The sequence below is a fragment of the Bufo bufo genome, chromosome 10, assembly GCF_905171765.1.
Source record: "Bufo bufo chromosome 10, aBufBuf1.1, whole genome shotgun sequence".
Lineage (NCBI taxonomy): Eukaryota > Metazoa > Chordata > Amphibia > Anura > Bufonidae > Bufo > Bufo bufo.
Window position 1 is genome coordinate 18891995 of NC_053398.1, and position 21594 is coordinate 18913588.

Consider the following 21594-nt stretch of genomic DNA (forward strand, 5'->3'; position numbering starts at 1 on the left):
GATAGATCTATAAAGCTTCTCCTATAGATGTGAAGAATGGGGACAGAGTATTTACTAAACTTAGAGGCTTGTGATAAATTATCAATGAAGAAGTTGAACTGGAGCCTTTCCTGCTTTGTCATAGAAATCAAATACTTCTCTAGAACTTGAGGTTTGCCCAGCAACCGAGCCAATCCTCTCTGCAGCTGCACGTTCCAGCACCACAGCTGTTCCAAGACTTTCCTACATAACCCACATGTTTCTGCTAGCGCGCCCCTCGTGCTATGGATGGCGCGTAAAAATGTGCATTCATCCTGTATGGGCACCCGGACAAGAATCCACCAAGAAGAACCTGCTCGCCCGGGACTGTTGTCAGGTCCCGGGTGTGCAATTCGCTTGTCCCTTGCTGCAGTAATAACCCATTGGAGTCCAGCGATTGCGTCACGTGGGTGCCAATGGGGAGACAGAGGTAGCTCCCTGCCTCTCTTTTTTTAAACACCTGAGATCTTGCAGTCGCCATTAACCGTGGCATCTAAGTGGTTAAGCTGCTGGGATAACAGTTGTCATGACTTTTCGCTGTTCTGTCGTAGCTCCAACACCGGAAGTCGCCATCGCGACAATAAAACTGTCTAGTGGTCGGAGACGGTTATTGCAGCTCTGCTCCCATTGAAGTGAATGCAGTAACCAACTCCATCCGTGTCCTTCTGGTGCCAACTTACAGCGCTGGAGCTACCCTGAAAAGGTTAATCAGTGGGGGTACATAGTGTTGGACTCCCGCCGGTCCGAACCTGAGGATAGGTCCTTGACAATCCCTTTACCATAATAAAGAAGCATTACTCCTCTCCACGGATCTCCCGGTGCTCTTCACTTGCCAGTTATTGGTCAACGTGCCAGGAAGAAAAGCTCAGCCAATCACAGGCCTTAGAGGTGACCCACCTCAGCCAGTCATTGGCCAAGTGGTCTTTTCCTGGTGTTTCCGGCGTGTTGAGCCAGTACCAGGAAATGAATAGCAGCAATGTTGCATCCGTGGAGGTGAGTAATGACTCTTTGTTACTCTTTATGACCTTTGTTAACCAAATTTTCTGCCTGGAAAACCCCTTTAAACTGTACCAAAAAGTTAAAACAAAGCTAACTCCATAGCAGCTGAATTACCGTACAAAGAATTTTCCACTGACTTATTCAGTACTGTATCAGCAAATAACACAGCGTAAATCACTCACCACTGCCCACTCAATATACGGAAAAGCATTTCCCCCCTAATTTATGTGGCTATGTAAGTCGAGGAAGAACGTAGCTTGGCGGCTGTCATCCTGTTCTCAGCTCGGCAGCTTGTTGGATGACAAACTGGCCAAAAATTACCAGAGGAGTCTGTTACCAAGCATCTAGACCATCAAAAACACAAGCCAGATCACAACCTGCACTGAACAGGAAGAGGCCAAGTAGTAAAAAATTCCCTTGTGGTGCTTTCACTCATGGTGCCAATTCACAGGATGTTCTGACAAAACAACCTATTAGGCCATTTTCAGTTACAAATGATCTTCATCTCTTCACCAGAGTGGAGAGTAGCTACAAAGAGCGTCTCTCTATGTGGAGGACCTATCCTGTCCTTTATTAGATGGATAACCCATTCATGTGAATGGGCACAGTGTAATACTTCATTTCACCTGTGGAGGCACTGCAGAGAAATTGAACACTTGTTGCGAGGTATCCGGGCGCAGATTTCAACTGGTTGCTGGGATTTCCCAGCAGGACAACCTCCGTTCAACGCTAGGGGAAACTTAAAAAAAAGGGGGGGGGGGTGGGAGGACTTATCCAAATTCTACAATTGCTTCTTAAAATTTATGTACACATTTTTCTATCTTCTGACAATGAGCCAGGTGCTGAGACACCATGATTGCTAAGATGATGAGGCTAAGGTTCCCTTAAAAGGGGTTGTCTCATGAAGATAACCCGTGTTCATATGCCCTTTCAGGGACTGCATAGAGGAGGATCTAACCACAGTTCCCTCTGTCAGAATCGGCTGTTTTCTGCACAGTGGGACTGCCTCTGATGGGTCAACCCTTCATCAGTATCTGATCGGTGGGGGCTCTAACACCTGGGACCCCCGCCGATCAGCTGTTTGAGAAGGCACCGATGCTCCCGTGAGCACCGCGGCCTTCTATCAGCTGACCAAGCACAGCGCCGTACATCGTATAGTGGCTGTGCTTGGTATCGCGCTCAGCCCGATTCACTTCAGTACGGCTGAGCTGCGCCTAGGCCATGTGTTTAATGAAAGTGACGTCACATGGCCTAGGCTAAGCTGCGAGAAGGTTGCGGCGCTACTGCAAGTGCCAATGCCTTGCCAAACAGCTGGTCGGCGGGAGTCCCGGGTGTTGGACCTCCCCCCAATAAGATACTGAAGACCTGCCCTGAGGATAAGTTATAAAAGGATAGGTCATTGGTTTCCCATAGGTTTTAAGGGGTTATCCTATTAAGACAACTTATCCCCTATCCACAGTGCAGGAAGAAGCCCAGTGCCGGAGCCCCCACCGATCACGAGGGCCTGTGCTTCTGTCGCACCTTTGAACTCTATGGCCCAAGTACCAAAGTAGGACCCCCGCCTATCAGACACTTATCCACTAGTTGTCCATAAGTTGTCTTAATGGGACAACCCCATCAAGAGCTCTGTCCCCTTTCAGCTTAGAGAGATTTTCATATGTCTATGCTTTTGGGCTCCCTATTGACTTTAATAGGGACCCCATAAAAATGTTCCACCTTGCCATGTTATCTACTGGCAGAGGACCATTGTCTCTATGACACATCTCAAGACAGGTAAATATGCACACATACTATATACTCTCTCTCTCTATATATGGGACCGCTCTAGAAAGAAATTAAGACCACACAAGACAATGTTTTTGAATGGTTTATTCCTAGTCATTTTTTTTTTGTAATTCAACTCAAGAGTGACATATTACATAACGGTCTGTTGGTGACAATGTGCGTTTCAGACCGGCCATCATGAACAGGATGCACAAGGATGACTGATTGGCTAATTAACAATGAGAAGAAAAAAAAAAAGTCAATAAAGTAACATTACTCATCTATTAGAACATGAACCAATAGACTTTGGCCTTATAGGAGTTACAATAGGTGAGAACAAGAGTTGTTCACATGCTGCCCCAGCAAATACAACAACAAAAAAGTAAAATAAAATAAAAATGAAAATCACCGGGACGTTATCACATTTGGTCCAGGAAAGAAAAGAAAATATGTTTTTCGGTCATATGGACAGAGGAGTTTTTGAGGTAAACAGTAAAAATAAAAGCAAAAATATTCCTGGAATTTTTGGACAGGATTTGCCACATATACGTGGACCCTGGCAACAGAAACGACAAAAAAATTAAATAAATCCATAATTATTTGTAAATTATTACTCCCTACCAATTTGGATTTGGTTTAGCAGCATGCAGAGCCCAGCTGAGCTTTTTTAGATTTTTTTTCCACGTTTTTCCACCTGTGGTGATGTTTTTTGTTTTCAGTAACATTGGTGCATTATTGAGCACCGAGCACCTTCCATTCAGTCCAGATCACGGTACCTATTCTAATGACATTTCAACATGACAAACTTCATCTACAAAAACAAAGGTATCCTTTTCAGTGGTATCAAATGTAAAGTAACGTTCTGTGAACAACCCAACCTCAGCTATATCCCGAAGAGGTGCCATATGGGACTGTAGTTCCTTTGGACTGTGCATAGGCCATTGTCCAACTCACTCTTCTGTTGTCATGTGGTTTTAGTTCCAGCTCACTGACCCACACGGTTCCAAAACATCTAAAAAGTTCATAGGCCCACAATGGTCAATTTTTTTTACTAGCATTGACCCGTAAAGATGACTTTTCCTCATTTGGACTGTGCATAGGTGTTGTCCCAATTCACTCTACTGTAGTCATGTGGCTACTAGGTCCAGCATGTTGACCCACAACATCTAAAAAGTTTATGGGCCCACAATGGTCAATCTAAAAATGTTTTTAACAGCATTGACCCATAATGATGCCAAGTCTTCCTTTGGAACATTCATACTGGCCATATCCAACTCACCCTACTGTTTCAGTGGCTACAAGTTCCAGCATGCTGCCCCACAACATCTAAAAAAAAAAATCATGGGCCCACCATGGTCAGTACTAAAATTCTTAATAGTACTGACCCATAATGATGCCGGTTCTTCCTTTGTATTGTGCATCTAAACCAGCTTACCCTGTGGCCATTGAGTGGCTACAAGTTCCAAGCAAGCTGACCCACACAGTCCTGTAATGTGTCTAAAAATCATAGACCCACCATGGTCAATCCAAAAAGTTTCTAAATAGTACTGACCCATAATGGTGACTTGCACTTGGTTCTGCCATTTCAACCACGCCTCAAAGTTACCAAAGAAACCTCTCGGGGTGTAGGCCTCTGCTACACCTCAAATCAACCAATCAACGACCTACCTAAAGCAGTTAAACCAACTTTACATACACATCCCAACGCAAATCAGAATTCTCCGGAACGTCTGAAATATGTAAAAAACACCAAACTAACAACAATGATCATTCAAGACTCATTATGAACGCAGGGAGGTATTTATCAAATCTGCTACAATTTTGTGGTGTAAAAACATTTTTTACATTTTCTTTGTGACTTTTGGTGAAATTTTGCGACTTTTGATGAGCTTCGCCACGTTCAAAAGTGGAGTGATTACAAATTAGAACACTTTTATATCTCATTTATGATGTGCCACTTTTTAAAAAGTTGCATCTCCAGGCAACCCTCGTGAGCACTTTCACCGACAGTGGCGAAACCACATCACAACTCGCGGCAAATTTAATCAAACCGAGCACCATCTTCATAAAAGTTAGCACAAGTGCGCAAAGCAACTCCAGTCTAAAAAAAAACTAACAAAAATTGTCTCAAACACATAATGATAAATTCCCCCCGTAGTTCTCAAATGCAGGCCTGACAGATAGAAAACCAGGGTGCAATAAAACCTGGACGTGACAACAATGAGACATGAGGTATTGTGAAACAAGAACTTTTTTTTTTTCATCTTTTTGGAATTGAGCAGTAATCACATTAAAGTAAAAACTGACACTTAAAAAAAAAAAATTTAAAATCAAAAACAAAAACATGGAAGTCGACAATATAATTTTCTATGAGAAAATTAAATTCTAGAAAAATGGCAGTATAAGACATGACATAACAAAAAAGGACTACAAAGTAATAGCAGCAAAATAAAACAATGACATACCGTAGATACAGAGAAGCACTGTTTTTTTTTTAAACTTTTCAAAACCATGCTGGGAGTTTCAATCCATAGCAGCTTTAATAAAAACTGGAGAAATCCTCCTTTTTCATATTTTTTTTCCATTTTTTTCCTTATTCTTTTTTAGGTTTTTTTTTTTTCTTTTATCTTTTTGAAACAATCAACACATTAAGGGCATCTTCTCACCTGCACAACTCATCATCAATACATTCTTCCTCCGAAGTCAACCGCTTCCCTTCAAAACAATTCTCATTTTTAATAAAATAACAAGGTTTAGAGGTTCAATGTGCAAAAATTTGATAAGATTTTTTTTTTTTGTCTTTTAGCTAAGAACAAAAATAAAAGTGGTGGTGATGGGGAAAATGGGGGGTGAAGTGGACCTGGGAGAGTGGGGAAAATTTGAGACAGCTAATTTCAAGTACACAATCTCCACGATTAATTTACAGTGCTTTGTGTGGTGACGTTGAAATCGCCAACGTCATTGGAAACCTTATTTTTGTTACGGCCGCGGGAGGGAGGGGGTGGGGCCTACAAAAACTATTTAAAGGGGAAGTTGCATTATTTTCATTTTAAAAAAGGTGATACTGGCCTTTTGAGGATCTCTTGCAATAAATATAAGCCTTAGCGATAAATTATATAGTTTAGTGTTAAAAAAAAACAACAAAAGCTTCTTTAACATCAACATGTGGTAAAGCCTTAATGCTAACTTGCCCTCATGCAAACATAAAAAAACGGACACAGCAGACACCGTAGCATGGGAGAAAGAAAAAAATCCATGTACCGCTGTGTCCCCATTAATGAGTCTAACCATATCTTCTAATACCTGGGTAGGTAACCTGTGGCTCCCGAGATCGTACTCATCACAGACACCAGGCAACGGCAGCCATTTTGTGGACCAGAAACGAGCCCCTTCCGTCCCTTTAAGACAGGCGACTGCCCACAAAACGTCCGCCAAGCACCTGAAACGAACTACAACTCCCAGAACTCTCCGAGCCAGCCGCAGGGCTCCCCCTTGCCCTGATGAGATTTATAGTAGTAATCACTCGCTCCGCTCGAATGCCAATTCCAAACCATTCCATTTTTTGTTGATTTCCCACATCTAACATATTCGCTAAAAACTTAAAAGAAAAAGGACCCAAAGTGCTTTGAAATGGAATGGTTTTAGAATATAACACCAAGAAAACTGGTCTGTGGATTGATTCCTGACATTTTTAGGCTTGGGGGGGAGGGTGGGTTGGGAAATAGGGTGCGGAGGATGGGGCGATGCCAGTTTTTGGAAAAAATTTTAGTTTTTTTCTTTTTTTTTTCTTTCTTTTTCTTTTTTTTTTAACACAGAGGCAGCTACCAAAAAAAAAAGTTATAAAAATATAATATATTACCATCGCTATCTCTCAATAATAGAGCAAAATAGAGGGCGGTAAACTAAGCCTTGAGACGTTGTAAAAACTGGCACCCTACAAGCCGCAGGCAATCCACAGCCGTACATCATGATTAACATATAGTAATGCACTATACTAAACATATACTATGGGTTACATTAACCATTTATAAAGTGAAGAGGATATAAAACTAAAACAAAAAAAAACAAAAAAAACACATAAAGAAAGAATATAAAGTGACTACATGCAATAGCAAGCAGATTATAGAGACGCCAAGACCGCAAAGAGCAACAGGTGGTTTTAGGGAAAGAAAAGAAAAAAATTTAATTTTTTAAAAAACATTTCTAACTAAAAAGCCTCTTCTACGTTAAAAATGGCTGTTTACACATAAGGAACCAAATTTTAGTACCTCCCCTGGAGACATTTGACTTGTGTTAATGTCTATTTTTACAACATACAGACATAAACACGTATAATATAAAAACTAGCTGATTACTGTCTTATAAAAATCCTCTTTTTTTCTAGCACAAACCTGACGTCGGTTTATGCAAATACTATTTTCTCTTTTTGTTTTGTTTTTTTAACAGAGTTTTTTTTTGGGGGGGATTATTATTTTAAGTCACAGGTATATAGGAAAAAAAAGCAGTATTTCTTCCCCGAAGATATATACGTCCATAGGATCGGCTCTTTACATGAGGATCGCGGGAGAAGTTCGTTCCCAGGAGACGTATCCACACCTCACGCTGTCGCCGAAAAGTCACTATTTTTATTTTTTTTTGCGTTTTCCCCAATCCGTAATCAGATGTTGACATCCCTGACATCGGTCGGGGTGCAGGAAAGGTCTGTTTCGTCTATCACGGACTTTGTGTCGGATGAGATATTGATCTGTTGGGAAGCGTGACGCAAACTGGACTCTAGGAGCAGCTCGATCTGTTCTTGGCAAGCCCGCAAGCAGTCCTAAAGAGGGGAGAAAAAGGAGACGAAACCATTAGGATGCATAATTACGTCACATAACACCAAAGTCCATAGCAAAAATGGATTTTGCATTATTGTTAAAGAAAGTCTTTGTTTTTAAATAAAATTTATTGAAAAAAGAAAAAAAAAAAAAAAAGGTGATTTATTAAATGCCTGTCTTTAGTTGCCCATGGCAACCAATCACAGCGCAGCTTTCATTTTTGAAGAGTAGAATATGAAATGAAAGCTGCACTCTGATTGGTTGCCATGGGCAACTAAAGACAGTTTCTCTTTTACACAGTTTTATGGGCCTAAAAGCTACCTACACGTCCTAAGCATATTCAAAGGGCACAGTCCATGTTGCTGCCGTCCCTGAACTCCGTACCAAATCAGTCCGTGACCTATATTACAAACAGGGCTCGTCCCAGTAAACTTTATACGTAAAACGCCAACCTCTTTAGAACATGTTCTCATGAACGTATATATATATAAAGTTCATTGAAAAAGAGACAAATGCTTGTATATTTTTAAGCAAACTTTATTTAAAGCAGGGCCAAATTACACAGAAATCTGATATTGGACTCAAACCTTTTCTATCTAAGAACGGTCTGATTTTCTGGCCACTAGCAAAGTCAAATGGCCCAAGGAGTGGTCTAACTGGTTTGTAAAGTCTATAAAATCTTGGCCAATGCTAATTTATAATGTTCTCGACAGGCCCTTTAATTCTGTATTTAAAGGGCTTCTGTCACCCCCCAAAAGTAATTTTTCATTTTTGGGCTAATTAAAATCATTATAGTGCGATTATTCAATATATAGCGCTCTTACCTTTTTCTGTGTTTCTTTAAAAACCTCACTTTTATAATATGTTACCGTAATTACCTCGCTACCAGCAAGTAGGGCGGTTACTTGCTGGTAGCCGCCCCCTCCTCCTGTTGATTGACAGGGCCAGCGAGCGCTCTCCTCCTCCGGCTGGCCCTGTCAGCAATTCAAATCCCGCGCCTGCGCCTTACGTGTCTTCATTCGGCGCAGGCGCTCTTTGAGAAGGACGCTAGCTTCCTCAGTGCGCCTGCGCCGATGACGTCATCGGCGCACTGAGGGAGTGCTGAGGAATCGAGCGTCTTTCTCTCAGAGCGCCTGCGCCGAATGAAGACACGTAAGGCGCGGGATTTGAATTGTTGACAGGGCCAGCCGGAGGAGGAGAGCGCTCGCTAGCCCTGTCAATCAACAGGAGGAGGGGGCGTTTTTTTTAAAGGAGGATGCGGCGGCTACCAGCAAGTAACCGCCCTACTTGCTGGTAGCGAGGTAATTAACATATTATAAAAGTGCGGTTTTTAAAGAAACACAGAAAAAGGTAAGAGCACTATATATTGAATAATCGCACTATAAGGATTTTAATTAGCCCAAAAATGAAAAATGACTTTTGGGGGGTGACAGAAGCCCTTTAATAAATGGGCAAGACCAAAAAAAATATATGATAAAAAAAAAATGAAAAATTATAAAACAGTAGTCACTGGTATAAGGAAGTCCCATAAACAGAAACAGAGATTCCTAATGGAATCACAGGGCGAATAGCTGATAAGACTGAAGGGACTAGGAACTTTTCTCGTCGACCTGTCCCATTCAAATTTCTACATGACGGCCTAACACGGACCAAATGATAGCCGTAAGATGAGGTTGTATGGGAGAGGATACTGAGATTTAGGTACTAGATAGGGTCGCACGGCCATAAAACCACCAGCTGCACCACATACAGACTGCCCCCTAGTGGCGGCAACACATGTGCCATTTATGATTATTAGGAACAAGGTCTAAATCATTTATGTTGCTTTTTTTTTTTGCTGAAAATTTAACGATAGGTGGCCATTAAAAGGGGATATTTTTCTGGACTCCATATTAACAGGCTGCCTGATAACAGCGAGCAATGTACTTAACCCGTGTAACGAGCGTCCTGCGTCATTAAACCAGGGACAATGATCTTCTCACCACACGGGCCGCTCGGCCCCCCACGTGAGAGAACTATCGTCAGATGGAAACTGCTCGAGGCAGGGAAACAATGGGGCGCTCACTTTACCCTTCACTACTTTCTGCCAAAAAAAATTCCGCTTCACTACTCGGATTTTCGCCGCCCGCGATGCACTCGGTCCCCAAACCCTCTGTAGTTTAATGGCACAACTGAAAACTATCTGTCCAGGACACGGGAGGCCAAGAGCAGCGCGGTAGATTAAGCCCGATAAGTCGGGACACATACAGGAGAGATGGAAAATGGCAAGTGGCGGCCATATTGTGGGGCCGGCCTGAAACGGCCCCTCCATTGGAGGCGCGGGACGCTACGTGCCTCGGGCTGAAGATCGCTTCGGCTCACACTTCCCACAGGTTATTTTTAACAAATGCTACTGTAAGCAGCCCACAGATGGGCCTAAATGATGTTTACCGGTAACGCTGGCTGCACGGCTTAATGTGGAAAAACTGCTTCAGTTCCCAGAAAGAAAGAGACGCAGATTCTGTTGTTTTTCAGCTCAAACGCTTATTGATCATCGGCCGTCAATGTGTCAGGGGTTGGGGATATTGATTAACATCAGCCTTTTCCATTACAATTAATCCTGTCCCATCCTATGTCTCCTAATAGATAAGCGGCGCCATATCTGCTTATTACCATATGGTGTCACTAAGCTGGGCATCAACATAGCAGATCCAGTGGTAAGAGAGCTTCTCAGGACAAGCAAGAATCGGTCAGAATACATTTTATCCTGTCCCATACTTTGCTTCCAAACAGATAAGTGGCGCCATATCTACTTATTACCATATGGGGTCACTAAGTTGAACATCTACATAGCAGATAAAGCAGTAGATGTCAGAAAGACTCCTGACATCTCAGGAGAAGCAAGAATCGGTCATAATACATTTTATCCCATCCTTCGCTTCCCAATAGATAAGTGGCGCCATATCTACTTATTACTATATGGGGTCAGTAAGTTGACCAACAACATAGCAGATCCACCAGTAGGAGATGTCAGATACCCCCAGCATACACACTTCTGAATTGGTTGGGTTACAGTTTATCCTGTCCCATCCTTTGCCTCCCGATAGATAAGCGGTGCCATATGTGCACGGCAGCTGCTTATTACTATATGGGGGTCACTAAGCTGGCCATTGACATAGCAGATTCACAAGTAGGAGATCAGTCAGATAGCCCCGTGACAGCTCAGGAGAAGCAAGAATCGGTCAGGTGATATTCTATCCTGCCCCATCCTTTGTTTCTCAACAGATAAGCGGCGCCATATGTAAATATTAGAATATGCTAGCCACATCATACAGGCCACCGACTATAGACCCTTTAAGCCTCCTGGTCTATTAAGTCACTGAAGTGCCGCACTTAAGGCCGGAGGGCACATGTCGGAGGGCAGGAGTCTCTACCCGTCCATCAAAATGCCAGCCACTGGGGGCTGTAGGCACTCGTCTATAGCAGGTCATCAATCATCTACTTACCGAGTCACATTTGATGACTTGTGATAAGAATAGGGTAAGGCGTTGAGAAGAGAGGATGCTGTCTGTGTTCCCCAAATTGAGGCCCTGTATGGCGGCTGCTACACTCCCAGCTGCGATCATGGAGGGGGGGTTGGATATAAACTTTACATCTGTAAAGAAAGAGACAATAAGGATTAGTTAAAAGGCTAAAAAATCTCGAGGATAAAAAAAATAAGGTTCTATTTTCACAATTTTTTTTTTTAGAAACGGCGCCACTCTCATTTATAGGTCGAGTCTGGTATTGCAGCTCAGCCAGATTTATTTAAAAGGGGTTGTCCGAGATTTGATACTGATGGTCAATCCTCAAAATGGGTCGTCAATATCTGATCGGTGGGGGGCACCACCGCCGATCAGCTGTTTGAAGAGGCCGATGAGCTCTGCCGTCTCTCCGCCGTACATTGTACAGAGGCTGTGCTTGGTATTGCAGCCCAGGCCCATTCACTTGAACAGGACCGAGCTGCGCCTAGGTCGTGTGACCAACGAATGTGAAGTCACTGGCCAGGGACCGGAGCGCCATGGCCTCTTCAAACAGCCCCACCAACGAGATATGGCCTGAAGATAGACCATCAAAATCGCAGCAGACAAACCTTAAATAATGAAGAACTGCAATCCCAGGCACACCCTACGCACAAGTGGGGCGCTGTTTGGAAAAAAAATTGGACAGTTTTGAATTGTATTCGAAGCACATTATAACGGCAGTAAATACCGACATCATTAATTTCAAGATGCTTTTGTTATTGGGAAGGTTGCGGAACCTCAGGCAGATGTCAGATTGTCTTCTAATAGTTTAATCCAACAAAGTGCTGTAACGAGCTTGTCCCCCGACGGTGCCCCCTGCTCTGGGTACAGTAGAAGTCATGTAACACAATCAAGTCACTTTTGGCTTTCCTTGCACAAAAGAATTCACTCCGTGCGGCTTTTCAAAGTGATGCTGGTAATGCTCTCCCGGGCACATTACTGCCGCCGCTTCCAGGATTAAGGGTCTGAATTGTTCCCGGGCTTCCCAAAGAGACAGCAAGCAGTTAGTAATAAAATATCTGGACGCTTTCACAAACCCGGCAATTGCCTATTCCAACCAAGATCACACCTTTAGAAAGCCTTTATCGTGGACTAAGCTGCCAGTCACTGGCCGTCATCCATCACTGCAACAGAGGCTGAATGAAATGTGCCAGAGCTAAGTGCCGGGGGTCCCAACACAGGCGACACTCGGCTCCATTCTGCTGGGACACAATGGTGCCAGGACACTGGGACCCCGTCCAAGCTGCATTGCTGTAGGTCTATACAAAGCCAGTCTCGTGTTTCCTGAAGAGGCCGGACTGCCCCCCCCCCCCCCATTCAGCAGTCGCGCCATTCTCTCAGGAATAATCCGCGTTTTTAAAGCCTCCCTTTTTTTTTTTCCCCCCCCCCCGTTTCGGGCAGCAGATTGCGAGCAGAAAAATCACTAGCAGAAGAGCTTACCATCTAATTCCCACAAACCTACCAGGACCGACCTAGTAAGGAACTAACTAATTAGACTGGGAAAGCTCCCTCTGCAATGCAAGGGTGAGATCTGCGGTTTTGCAGCAGATCTCACCCTTGCATTGCAAAAAGTGAAATCTGCACAAAAAAAAAAAAATGTACATGAGATTTGCCAATCAGAATGCATCCCTTAAAATGGAGATAAGCGGCACCATGGTGCCCCAATAGTGACTCATTCATCGAGACACCCCCTTAGGATTATCTCACCCCATAAGAGCATGTAAATACACACTTCCTCCCACTCTTTATGCAAATTACACAGTCCCGTTTACACCCAGGAATAACTTTGGGGGATGCACAGTTGAAAGGACCATTGAGGCCTTGGACTGTTTGCAGAGTCATTTTCTGAAGTTTGTTTTAGGAACCTGCTCTGAAAAATGAACTGTTGACAAAGGCTCTTCTCTGTGTTATGTTCTGTTTATTTACTGTTCCTTTAAGTCCTTGGATAAAATAATGAACTGCTGGCTTTCATTAATCACAGCGGGCCCTTCACCTAGGAAGAGTGGAGGGTAACCCTTTAGAGGACTTGACTGCTGCCCGATGCCAATCCCTCTCGGATCTCATTCATTCCTATTCAATTCACAAACATGGCTGCCTATATAGTGACCTTCTTCAGAGGGTCCATATAATCCAGTGTCACAATATACGGGTCATACATTATGCTCATACCATTCCCATAGATGGAATGAAAAAGGGCACCATCTAAGAAGCTCATGCACTATATCACTTCATGCGCCATCTAAAAAATGCAGCACCATCTAGGAAACTCAAGTGCTATCTAAGAATCTCATTCACCATCTAAGAACATCTAAAAAGCACATATGCCATCTAAGAAGCCCAGGCATGTTTAAGAATGTCAAGCACCATCCAAGAGGCCCATGTGAAATCCAAGAGGCCCATGCGCCATCCAAGAGACCCATGTGCCATTAAGGGGCCGCATCTATGAATTCCATGCCCCGTTAAGAGGCGGCATTTAAGAAGTCCATGTAACATCTAAGAACTTCATGTAGCATCTAAGAAGCTGATGCATCATCTAAGAAGTTCATATACCATTAAAAAATTTTAAGTTTTTGGGCCATCTAAAAAGAGTACAAGCTAATTCAATCGATACATACTTGTGATTTGTGCCATGCAAGAGGCCCAAGTGCCATCTAAGAAGCCCATGCACCATCTTAGGATCTCAAGCACTATCTAAGAAGCCCATGCACCCTCTAAGTGGTCCATGCACAATCTAAGAAGCCTATGCACCATCACGAGGATCATGCACCATCTAAGAAGTCCATGCACCATCTAAGAAGCCCATGCACCATCAAGAGGACCATATACCATCTAAGAAGCCCATGCACCATCTTAGGATCTCAAGCACTATCTAAGAAGCCCATGCACCCTCTAAGTGGTCCATGCACAATCTAAGAAGCCTATGCACCATCACGAGGATCATGCACCATCTAAGAAGTCCATGCACCATCTAAGAAGCCCATGCACCATCAAGAGGACCATATACCATCTAAGAAGCCCATGTACCATCTAAGAAGCCCATCCACCATCAAGATGACCATGTACCATCTAAGAAGCTGATGCATCATTTAAGAAGATCATACACCATTTAAATAGTTTTTGAGCCATCTAAGAGGCTCATGACACAGCAATTCTCCCTGTAACCCAGGAGTACAAACTAATTCAATCAATACATACTTGTGACAATTGATTGCTGAGGGTCTTGCCGTTGGAAGACCGAATTGGGAGGGGGAAGGGGGGGCAGGAGAGGAGGAACCACATTGTAAATTCAATGGTATTACAGGCAGCTCATTGATATCAATAGGCATCCATTATTTTCAATGGACAACTAGGGTCGTCCACACCCGAGAGGCGTGTTGGACATGGCATCTCCTGCTGATAACGTTTTTTCATGTATTTATAACAATCTAAATAATGAATTAAATAAAAAATAAAGAAACTAATTAATTAAATAAGTGCATAATTAAATATTAAACCTACAGAGGTCACTGGTGTAAGGCAGGCTGACCACAGGGGTCTACTACAAGCCCGTAAGTACTCCAGACAAGGAGCACGTCCAAGGTTTTTTTTGGTTACATTCAGGGTGGAATAATCTGGGCAGAGACCACTAATTTTGGCATATTAATCAAGGGGGCCCCAGCCCTGCAATTGGAGTGTGTCAGTATTGTGAGACTCCATTGCTTCATCTTGCGCTATTGAACGCTCAGGAACAAGAGAGAAGCGGTGAGATGAATTGAACCTGACACGGACACAAAAGAGAAGGGGCCTACACGCATCCCCGGCAGCCTATCTGAGACTTCATCCAAAAAGAATAAACAAGTTCAGCGTTGATAAAGAAAAGAGCGCCAGCCACCATGAAGGGACACAAAGCAGCACCCAGGCTGTGCAACGCTAAAGGAGGGGGGTAAGGAGGAGGGGGGGGGGAGATTCCCATTTTAGTGAGTAACCCCCTCCCCCGCCTTTCTCCTGTAAAAAAGGAACCATTCCATCCGTCTGAGAGCCATGAATGAAAATCCTTTCATGCAGCCAAATCAAACTTGAGGACATCAATCATGGCCAGAAGAGGCAGCAGGCGGGAACTGGCCTCATAACTCAACGCGGAGGTGTGTGCGCGCATGTGTGCGCTGCACGCTGCTTCCCGCGTTTGTTTAGACAGCGCGCGGGACACAATCACCGACCCTTTATTATACAAGCCCCGGCTTCAATGAAAGGTTAAAAGATTCTACATTTTAGTGGCACATGCCAAAAAGAAGAGAACATTCACCACGCAAGTGTAGATAAATGGAGGAACCAATGGTAGAGAGAGAAAGATAGAGATAGATAGATAGAGGTAGAAAGATAGGTATGAGATACATAGGTATGAGATAGATAGACATGAGATAGATTGATAGATATGAGATAGATTGATACGAGATAGATTGATACGAGATAGATTGATACGAGATAGATTGATACGAGATAGATTGATACGAGATAGATTGATACGAGATAGATTGATACGAGATAGATTGATACGAGATAGATTGATACGAGATAGATTGATAGATATGAGATAGATAGATAGATAGATAGATATGAGATAGATAGATAGATATGAGATAGATAGATAGATAGATAGATAGGTATGAGATACATAGATATGAGATACATAGATATGAGATACATAGATAGATACATAGATAGATACATAGATAGATACGAGATAGATTGATACGAGATAGATTGATACGAGATAGATTGATACGAGATAGATTGATACGAGATAGATTGATACGAGATAGATTGATACGAGATAGATTGATACGAGATAGATTGATACGAGATAGATTGATACGAGATAGATTGATACGAGACAGATAGAGACAGATAGATAGATGGATATGAGATCGATAGATGATAGATAGATTGATATGAGATAGAAAGAGAGACATAGATAGATTGAGACAGAGAGAGATAAATAGCTAGAAAGAAAGAAAAGGAAAGACAGACAATTCTTTCGGCCGCTCACAGACGTCCCTATTCCTTGCAGACAGCAGCACAAGACAAAGAAAGAACAATCTATACATAGAAAAGCTGCAGTCTGCGGTGTACAAGTCACTCCAGAATCTACTGCATAATATGACAATCTTCAGTAATTGCAGAACTACAACTCTCAGCATGCCCTAGGAGCGCCAGGCTGGGGGGAGGGGTCCGCTGCTGCATATTACTACTACCCAGTCCAATAACAGTATCCCATTGAAATCAGACTCGGTCACTGCACAGGAGCCTCAGGAAAGTGATGACGCGGTGCGCACCTTAGCCTGAAACAACAGGGAGGCAGATCAAAGTACCGGATTCTTGACAAGCCGAGCCGGCAACCTTTGAACTGCGTGTGCATTCAGCAGTTTCACTGGTCAGAGCCATACAAAAACAGGTCACCCCGGCCGGCCGGGCTTGGTTAACCTAGCAGCGCTCTAGGGCAATGCCATCAAGAGCTGCAGCACTCGAGGGGTTAAACAAAACATACATGATCTCAGGTGCGCTCCACTGGGTTCACCTGGTCCCATCAGACCGTCTGCCGGGGACGTGCTTATTTGGCACCTATCCTCCAAGCGTGTTCTGTGGCATTCCGAAAGGTGGGGGTGGGGCGCTCACATACTTTTGCGACTGGTTTGTCACTTTAAACAGGTCGCAACAACCATACGGCGCATAAATCATTAACGCGCATAGGGTAAAGGAAAGGTTTCGCACAGCACTGGAGGCAAAGTATAGCGAATATTTGACTCACGTGCTATTAACGAGGTTAAGTTCATGGTGTTTGTTGGTGACAACATAGGAACCGGTTACATTGTATCAAGAACACTGGCAACTTTGTATATTTCTTTACAGGTAGTTAAAAAAAAAAAACATGGGTTCGAGGAATTGCTTTCTAAGCGATTGCCCAAAGGTATAAGCATAGGTTTACGACAGATTTGCAATCTTATGTAATCGAGGTGGCGATCTAGGTCACGCCGGCAATTATCTTTAGATCAAACAGTCAACACATGACTCAGTATGGCAGAAGCTTCACCCCCCCCCCCCCCCCCCCCCAGAAACATGCCTCTAGCATAAGGCACAAAGCAGTGGCTGTGCATCTAGCGGAGATGTCAGCGGCAGACGTCAGCAGTGGGTGTCAGTTTCAGGAACACAGTCAGGAGTGTGCGACTGCACAGAATCTCGGCGCTGACCATTAGCGCACCATGATATGCTTGGTTGAACTGACAACTCCCAGCGACTGTGCCGAGCCGTTACAATGCTGCTTATTTGTCCAATACACAATGCGGCGTGGCCTCCAGTTGGCAAAACAACAGCGGCGCCGGCGCTGCCCCGATCCAAAGAAACAAAGCAGCAGCAATATAGGCACAGAGGTAGCAGAGCCGAGTTGGCAATTTGTCATTAGCCACCACTCACAGTGATAGAAGCCTATGACGTGAGCAATTTCAGCCCTGCTACATCTGCAAATTTTAAAAAAACTTAGCTTAGAGGCTGCACGTGAGGTTTGGTTTTTTTTGTATGTGCGCGCGCACCATGGAAGGTGGTTAAACTTACCTTTTTCCAGCACTTTTTTTTTTTTTTTTTTTTAACCCCCATAGTCAGTAATCCACAATACAACATGAAGGGTGGGGTGTTAAAGGTACAATGGGTTCTCTGCATTTACAGTAACAGTGGGAAGAGTAGGGTGAGCATCAGCAATAAGGGCACTTCCAGAACATGCCTTATAACACCCGTACCTGTAGCACAGAGAGCCACAAAAGTCTGGGCGTGTTTGCGGATGATCTGCTTGGTGTCGTCAGTCAGTGACATTTTGTCAAGAAAATGTTCAATAAAGTCATGAGGAGTCACAGAGGCCATGTCCCACTTCAGCTTGTTCAGTATTAACAGCTCCATGATCTGCAAGGAGAGAGAGGGTTAAGAATCCGGTGCAAGATAGTGACAGGAATGGTACAAAAATGAACACTGGGTATATAGAAAATATGCTAGGGGAATATATATATATCATTGTCAGTATATAGAGGACATACTGTGGGTATATAGACAACATACTATGGGTATATATATATATATATAGCCAATATTCTACAGGTATATAGATGACATACTATGGGTATATAGATGACATACTATGGGTATATAGATGACATACTATGGGTATATAGATGACATACTATAAGTGTGTGTGTGTGTATATATATATATAATCATACTGTGAGTATATAGAAAATATACTAATTGTATATAGTTGACATACTATGGGTATATAGATGAGATGTCTATACATAACACAGACACGGTATATCGATATAAAATCTAGGTAAAAGCTTAAGAATTCTGCTAATATAATCTCCAGCTGCCGTGGAACCACAACTCCCAGCAGATGCCTATTAGCTACAGGTTGCTCCATAAAGCAGTGGTGCACTTCCAGCATTCATCCACTGGAGGGCGCCAAATCCAAAGAGAACGCCCCTGCATGTGGTCGAAGCGTGGTGCATAAATGTTACATTGTTCATGATTTCAGAGGAAATTGCATTATATGCTCCTTTTCTTTCGCTCCCAGTTTGCACGAGGCATCGTGACCAACCGCAAATAACCGCAGCACGGCTTTTTTTTTTTTTTTTTTTTTTTAGTGGTGACCTAGAAAGAGTTCTCTCTCTCTCTCTCCCAAGCATAAAATGCCCCATTTATGGCAAAGAAAAGGGTCTCCTAAACATATGTGAGGCCTGTAATGTACAGTAAACAGGAAATTACCAGTAACTCCTCTGGCCTGATGGAATTATCTGTGTAAATACAGAGTTTCTCTGCCGTTAAAGGGATGGTCTCCTTCATTTTGGATGCCAGGAACATGCACGTTGCCCCCAGCAGTTGTAATCTGTTTTTCTTTAGCGGCTCCACAGAAAGGAATCTATCCAAATAGTTCATGGCCAGTGGGAAAACTTCTTCTTCACACTTTTGTTCCTCACAGACCTAAAAAGGAGGGGGGAGAAGAAAAGTTGGTAGCACTGGTTAGAATGGGATTGTCTCATACACATGTAAGAACACTTCAGATGTAGCAGAGCTGGGCTGCAACAAGGGGTTGTTTGTCAATTTGGTGCAATTTAGGGGTGATCCTACTGGTGGCAAAAGGAAGACAAACAGCTCTGCTACACACTATGGTTACAATGTAGACAACCAATAAATAATATTATGCAAAGCAAGTACAAAAATATTTGGCCAGTCTTGCATGGGTTAAATCAATGACTTTGTGAAGTTCTTAGTAAGAACAACAGGCTGCCCACGCATGGCAGACTTGGGTTACAGTTTTTAGTTTTTTTTTGGGGGGGGGGGGGCATCAATGATAAATGGGGACCTAATTCCTCTGGGAAGCCTAAACCTGGCACTATAAGCCTTGTATACCTAGAGAAGGGCACAGAGGTGACCCCAGGGGCAGTCAGGCCCAGGAACTGTACACCAAGAACTTGGGCATGTTACTTGATGGAACTTTCTTAAGAGCCCACACAATGTGCCTGGGCCTCCAACATGTGCACAGAATCCAGCAAGAAGTCTATGACTTGGGCAACTCATGACCACCCATCCAGACGACCTCCAAAGGAGGTAAGATGAAAACCCCTCTGGCTGAGGAACCCCTTGGGCATAGACTATGACTTCGGCAACTGATGACCACCCACCCAGACCTCCAAAGGAGGTAAGATTTCAGAACCCCTTTGGCTGAGGAACCTCCAAGCTTTGGGTTAGTTACCCCCTGGACAAAGTGTGGTGACTGGTGAGGACTATGACTTGGGCAACTAAGTAATGACCACCCACCCAGACCTCCAAAGGAGGTACGATTTAAGACCACTTGGCCTGGGGAAGGTTTGGGTGAGGTACCCCTGGACATGGAGTGGTGGGGAGATCCATGCACGAACCTCCAGCATCCATGTGGCCACGATCTTCCTCATGTAGGGCAGGATCTCCTTCTGCACACACTTGAAGTAGTTGACGGACGGGCAGCAGTTCTCCTCGGCTTTGAGCATGGTCTGCAGCACCCGCTCGGTCAGGAGGTTCCTGTCCAGATGGGCTCTCCTGATAGTGTCCACCTCACAGCAGAGCAGCTCCATGGTGAGTGTCCTGTGCCCGGCCTGGTGTGTGACTGTGCCCCTTCCCTGCAGGAGCCCGTGCAGCCCCGGATCACAGAAAAGAGGGAATGAGAGAAAGAGAAAGAGGAGCAGGGGCCTGGCTGAGCTTAAACATGGCCCAGAGTCCTCCTCCTCCTCAACAATGATGATGCCTGGGGGTGGGAGGAGGAGGAGGCAGCAGCCTAATAGAGATATACCCCTAGTGGGAGACAAAGCATGTGCACCCTGCCTGTATATACTGTGCATCTTGCCTGTATATGCTCTGCACCCTGCCTGTATATGCTCTGCATCCTGACTGTATATACTGTGCACCCTGCCTGTATATACTCTGCACCCTGCCTGTATATACTGTGCATCCTGCCTGTATATACTGTGCATCCTGACTGTATATACTATGCATCCTGCCTGTATATACTCTGCACCCTGTCTGTATATACTGTGCATCCTGCCTGTATATACTGTGCACCCTGCCTGTATATGCTCTGCACCCTGACTGTATATACTGTGCACCCTGCCTGTATATACTGTGCATCCTGCCTGTATATACTGTGCACCCTGACTGTATATACTGTGCACCCTGCCTGTATATACTGTGCACCCTGCCTGTATATACTGTGCACCCTGCCTGTATATACTGTGCACCCTGACTGTATATACTGTGCACCCTGCCTGTATATACTGTGCACCCTGCCTGTATATACTGTGCATCCTGCCTGTATATACTGTGCACCCTGCCTGTATATACTGTGCACCCTGACTGTATATACTGTGCACCCTGCCTGTATATACTGTGCACCCTGACTGTAAATACTGTGCATCCTGCCTGTATATACTGTGCACCCTGCCTGTATATACTGTGCACCCTGACTGTATATACTGTGCATCCTGCCTGTATATACTGTGCATCCTGACTGTATATACTGTGCATCCTGACTGTATATACTGTGCACCCTGCCTGTATATACTCTGCACCCTGCCTGTATATACTCTGCACCCTGCCTGTATATACTGTGCATCCTGCCTGTATATACTGTGCATCCTGACTGTATATACTGTGCACCCTGCCTGTATATACTCTGCACCCTGCCTGTATATACTGTGCATCCTGCCTGTATATACTGTGCATCCTGACTGTATATACTGTGCACCCTGCCTGTATATACTCTGCACCCTGTCTGTATATACTGTGCACCCTGCCTGTATATACTGTGCACCCTGCCTGTATATGCTGTGCACCCTGCCTGTATATACTGTGCACCCTGCTTGTATATACTGTGCACCCTGCCTGTATATACTCTGCACCCTGCCTGT

At 44.0% G+C, this 21594-nt stretch overlaps 1 protein-coding gene across 1 annotated transcript; it reads right to left on the reverse strand.

Annotated features, from left to right (window-relative positions):
* Positions 1–2871: 2871 nt before the first annotated feature.
* Positions 2872–20427, reverse strand: CCND1 (cyclin D1). The gene is made up of 5 exons (XM_040409270.1): positions 20074–20427; positions 18920–19135; positions 17905–18064; positions 11081–11229; positions 2872–7597 (listed from the first exon to the last, which is right to left on the reverse strand). The coding sequence occupies exons 1-5, from the start codon at positions 20263–20265 to the stop codon at positions 7439–7441; spliced, it is 876 nt and encodes a 291-aa protein (XP_040265204.1). The 5' UTR covers positions 20266–20427; the 3' UTR covers positions 2872–7438.
* Positions 20428–21594: the final 1167 nt, after the last annotated feature.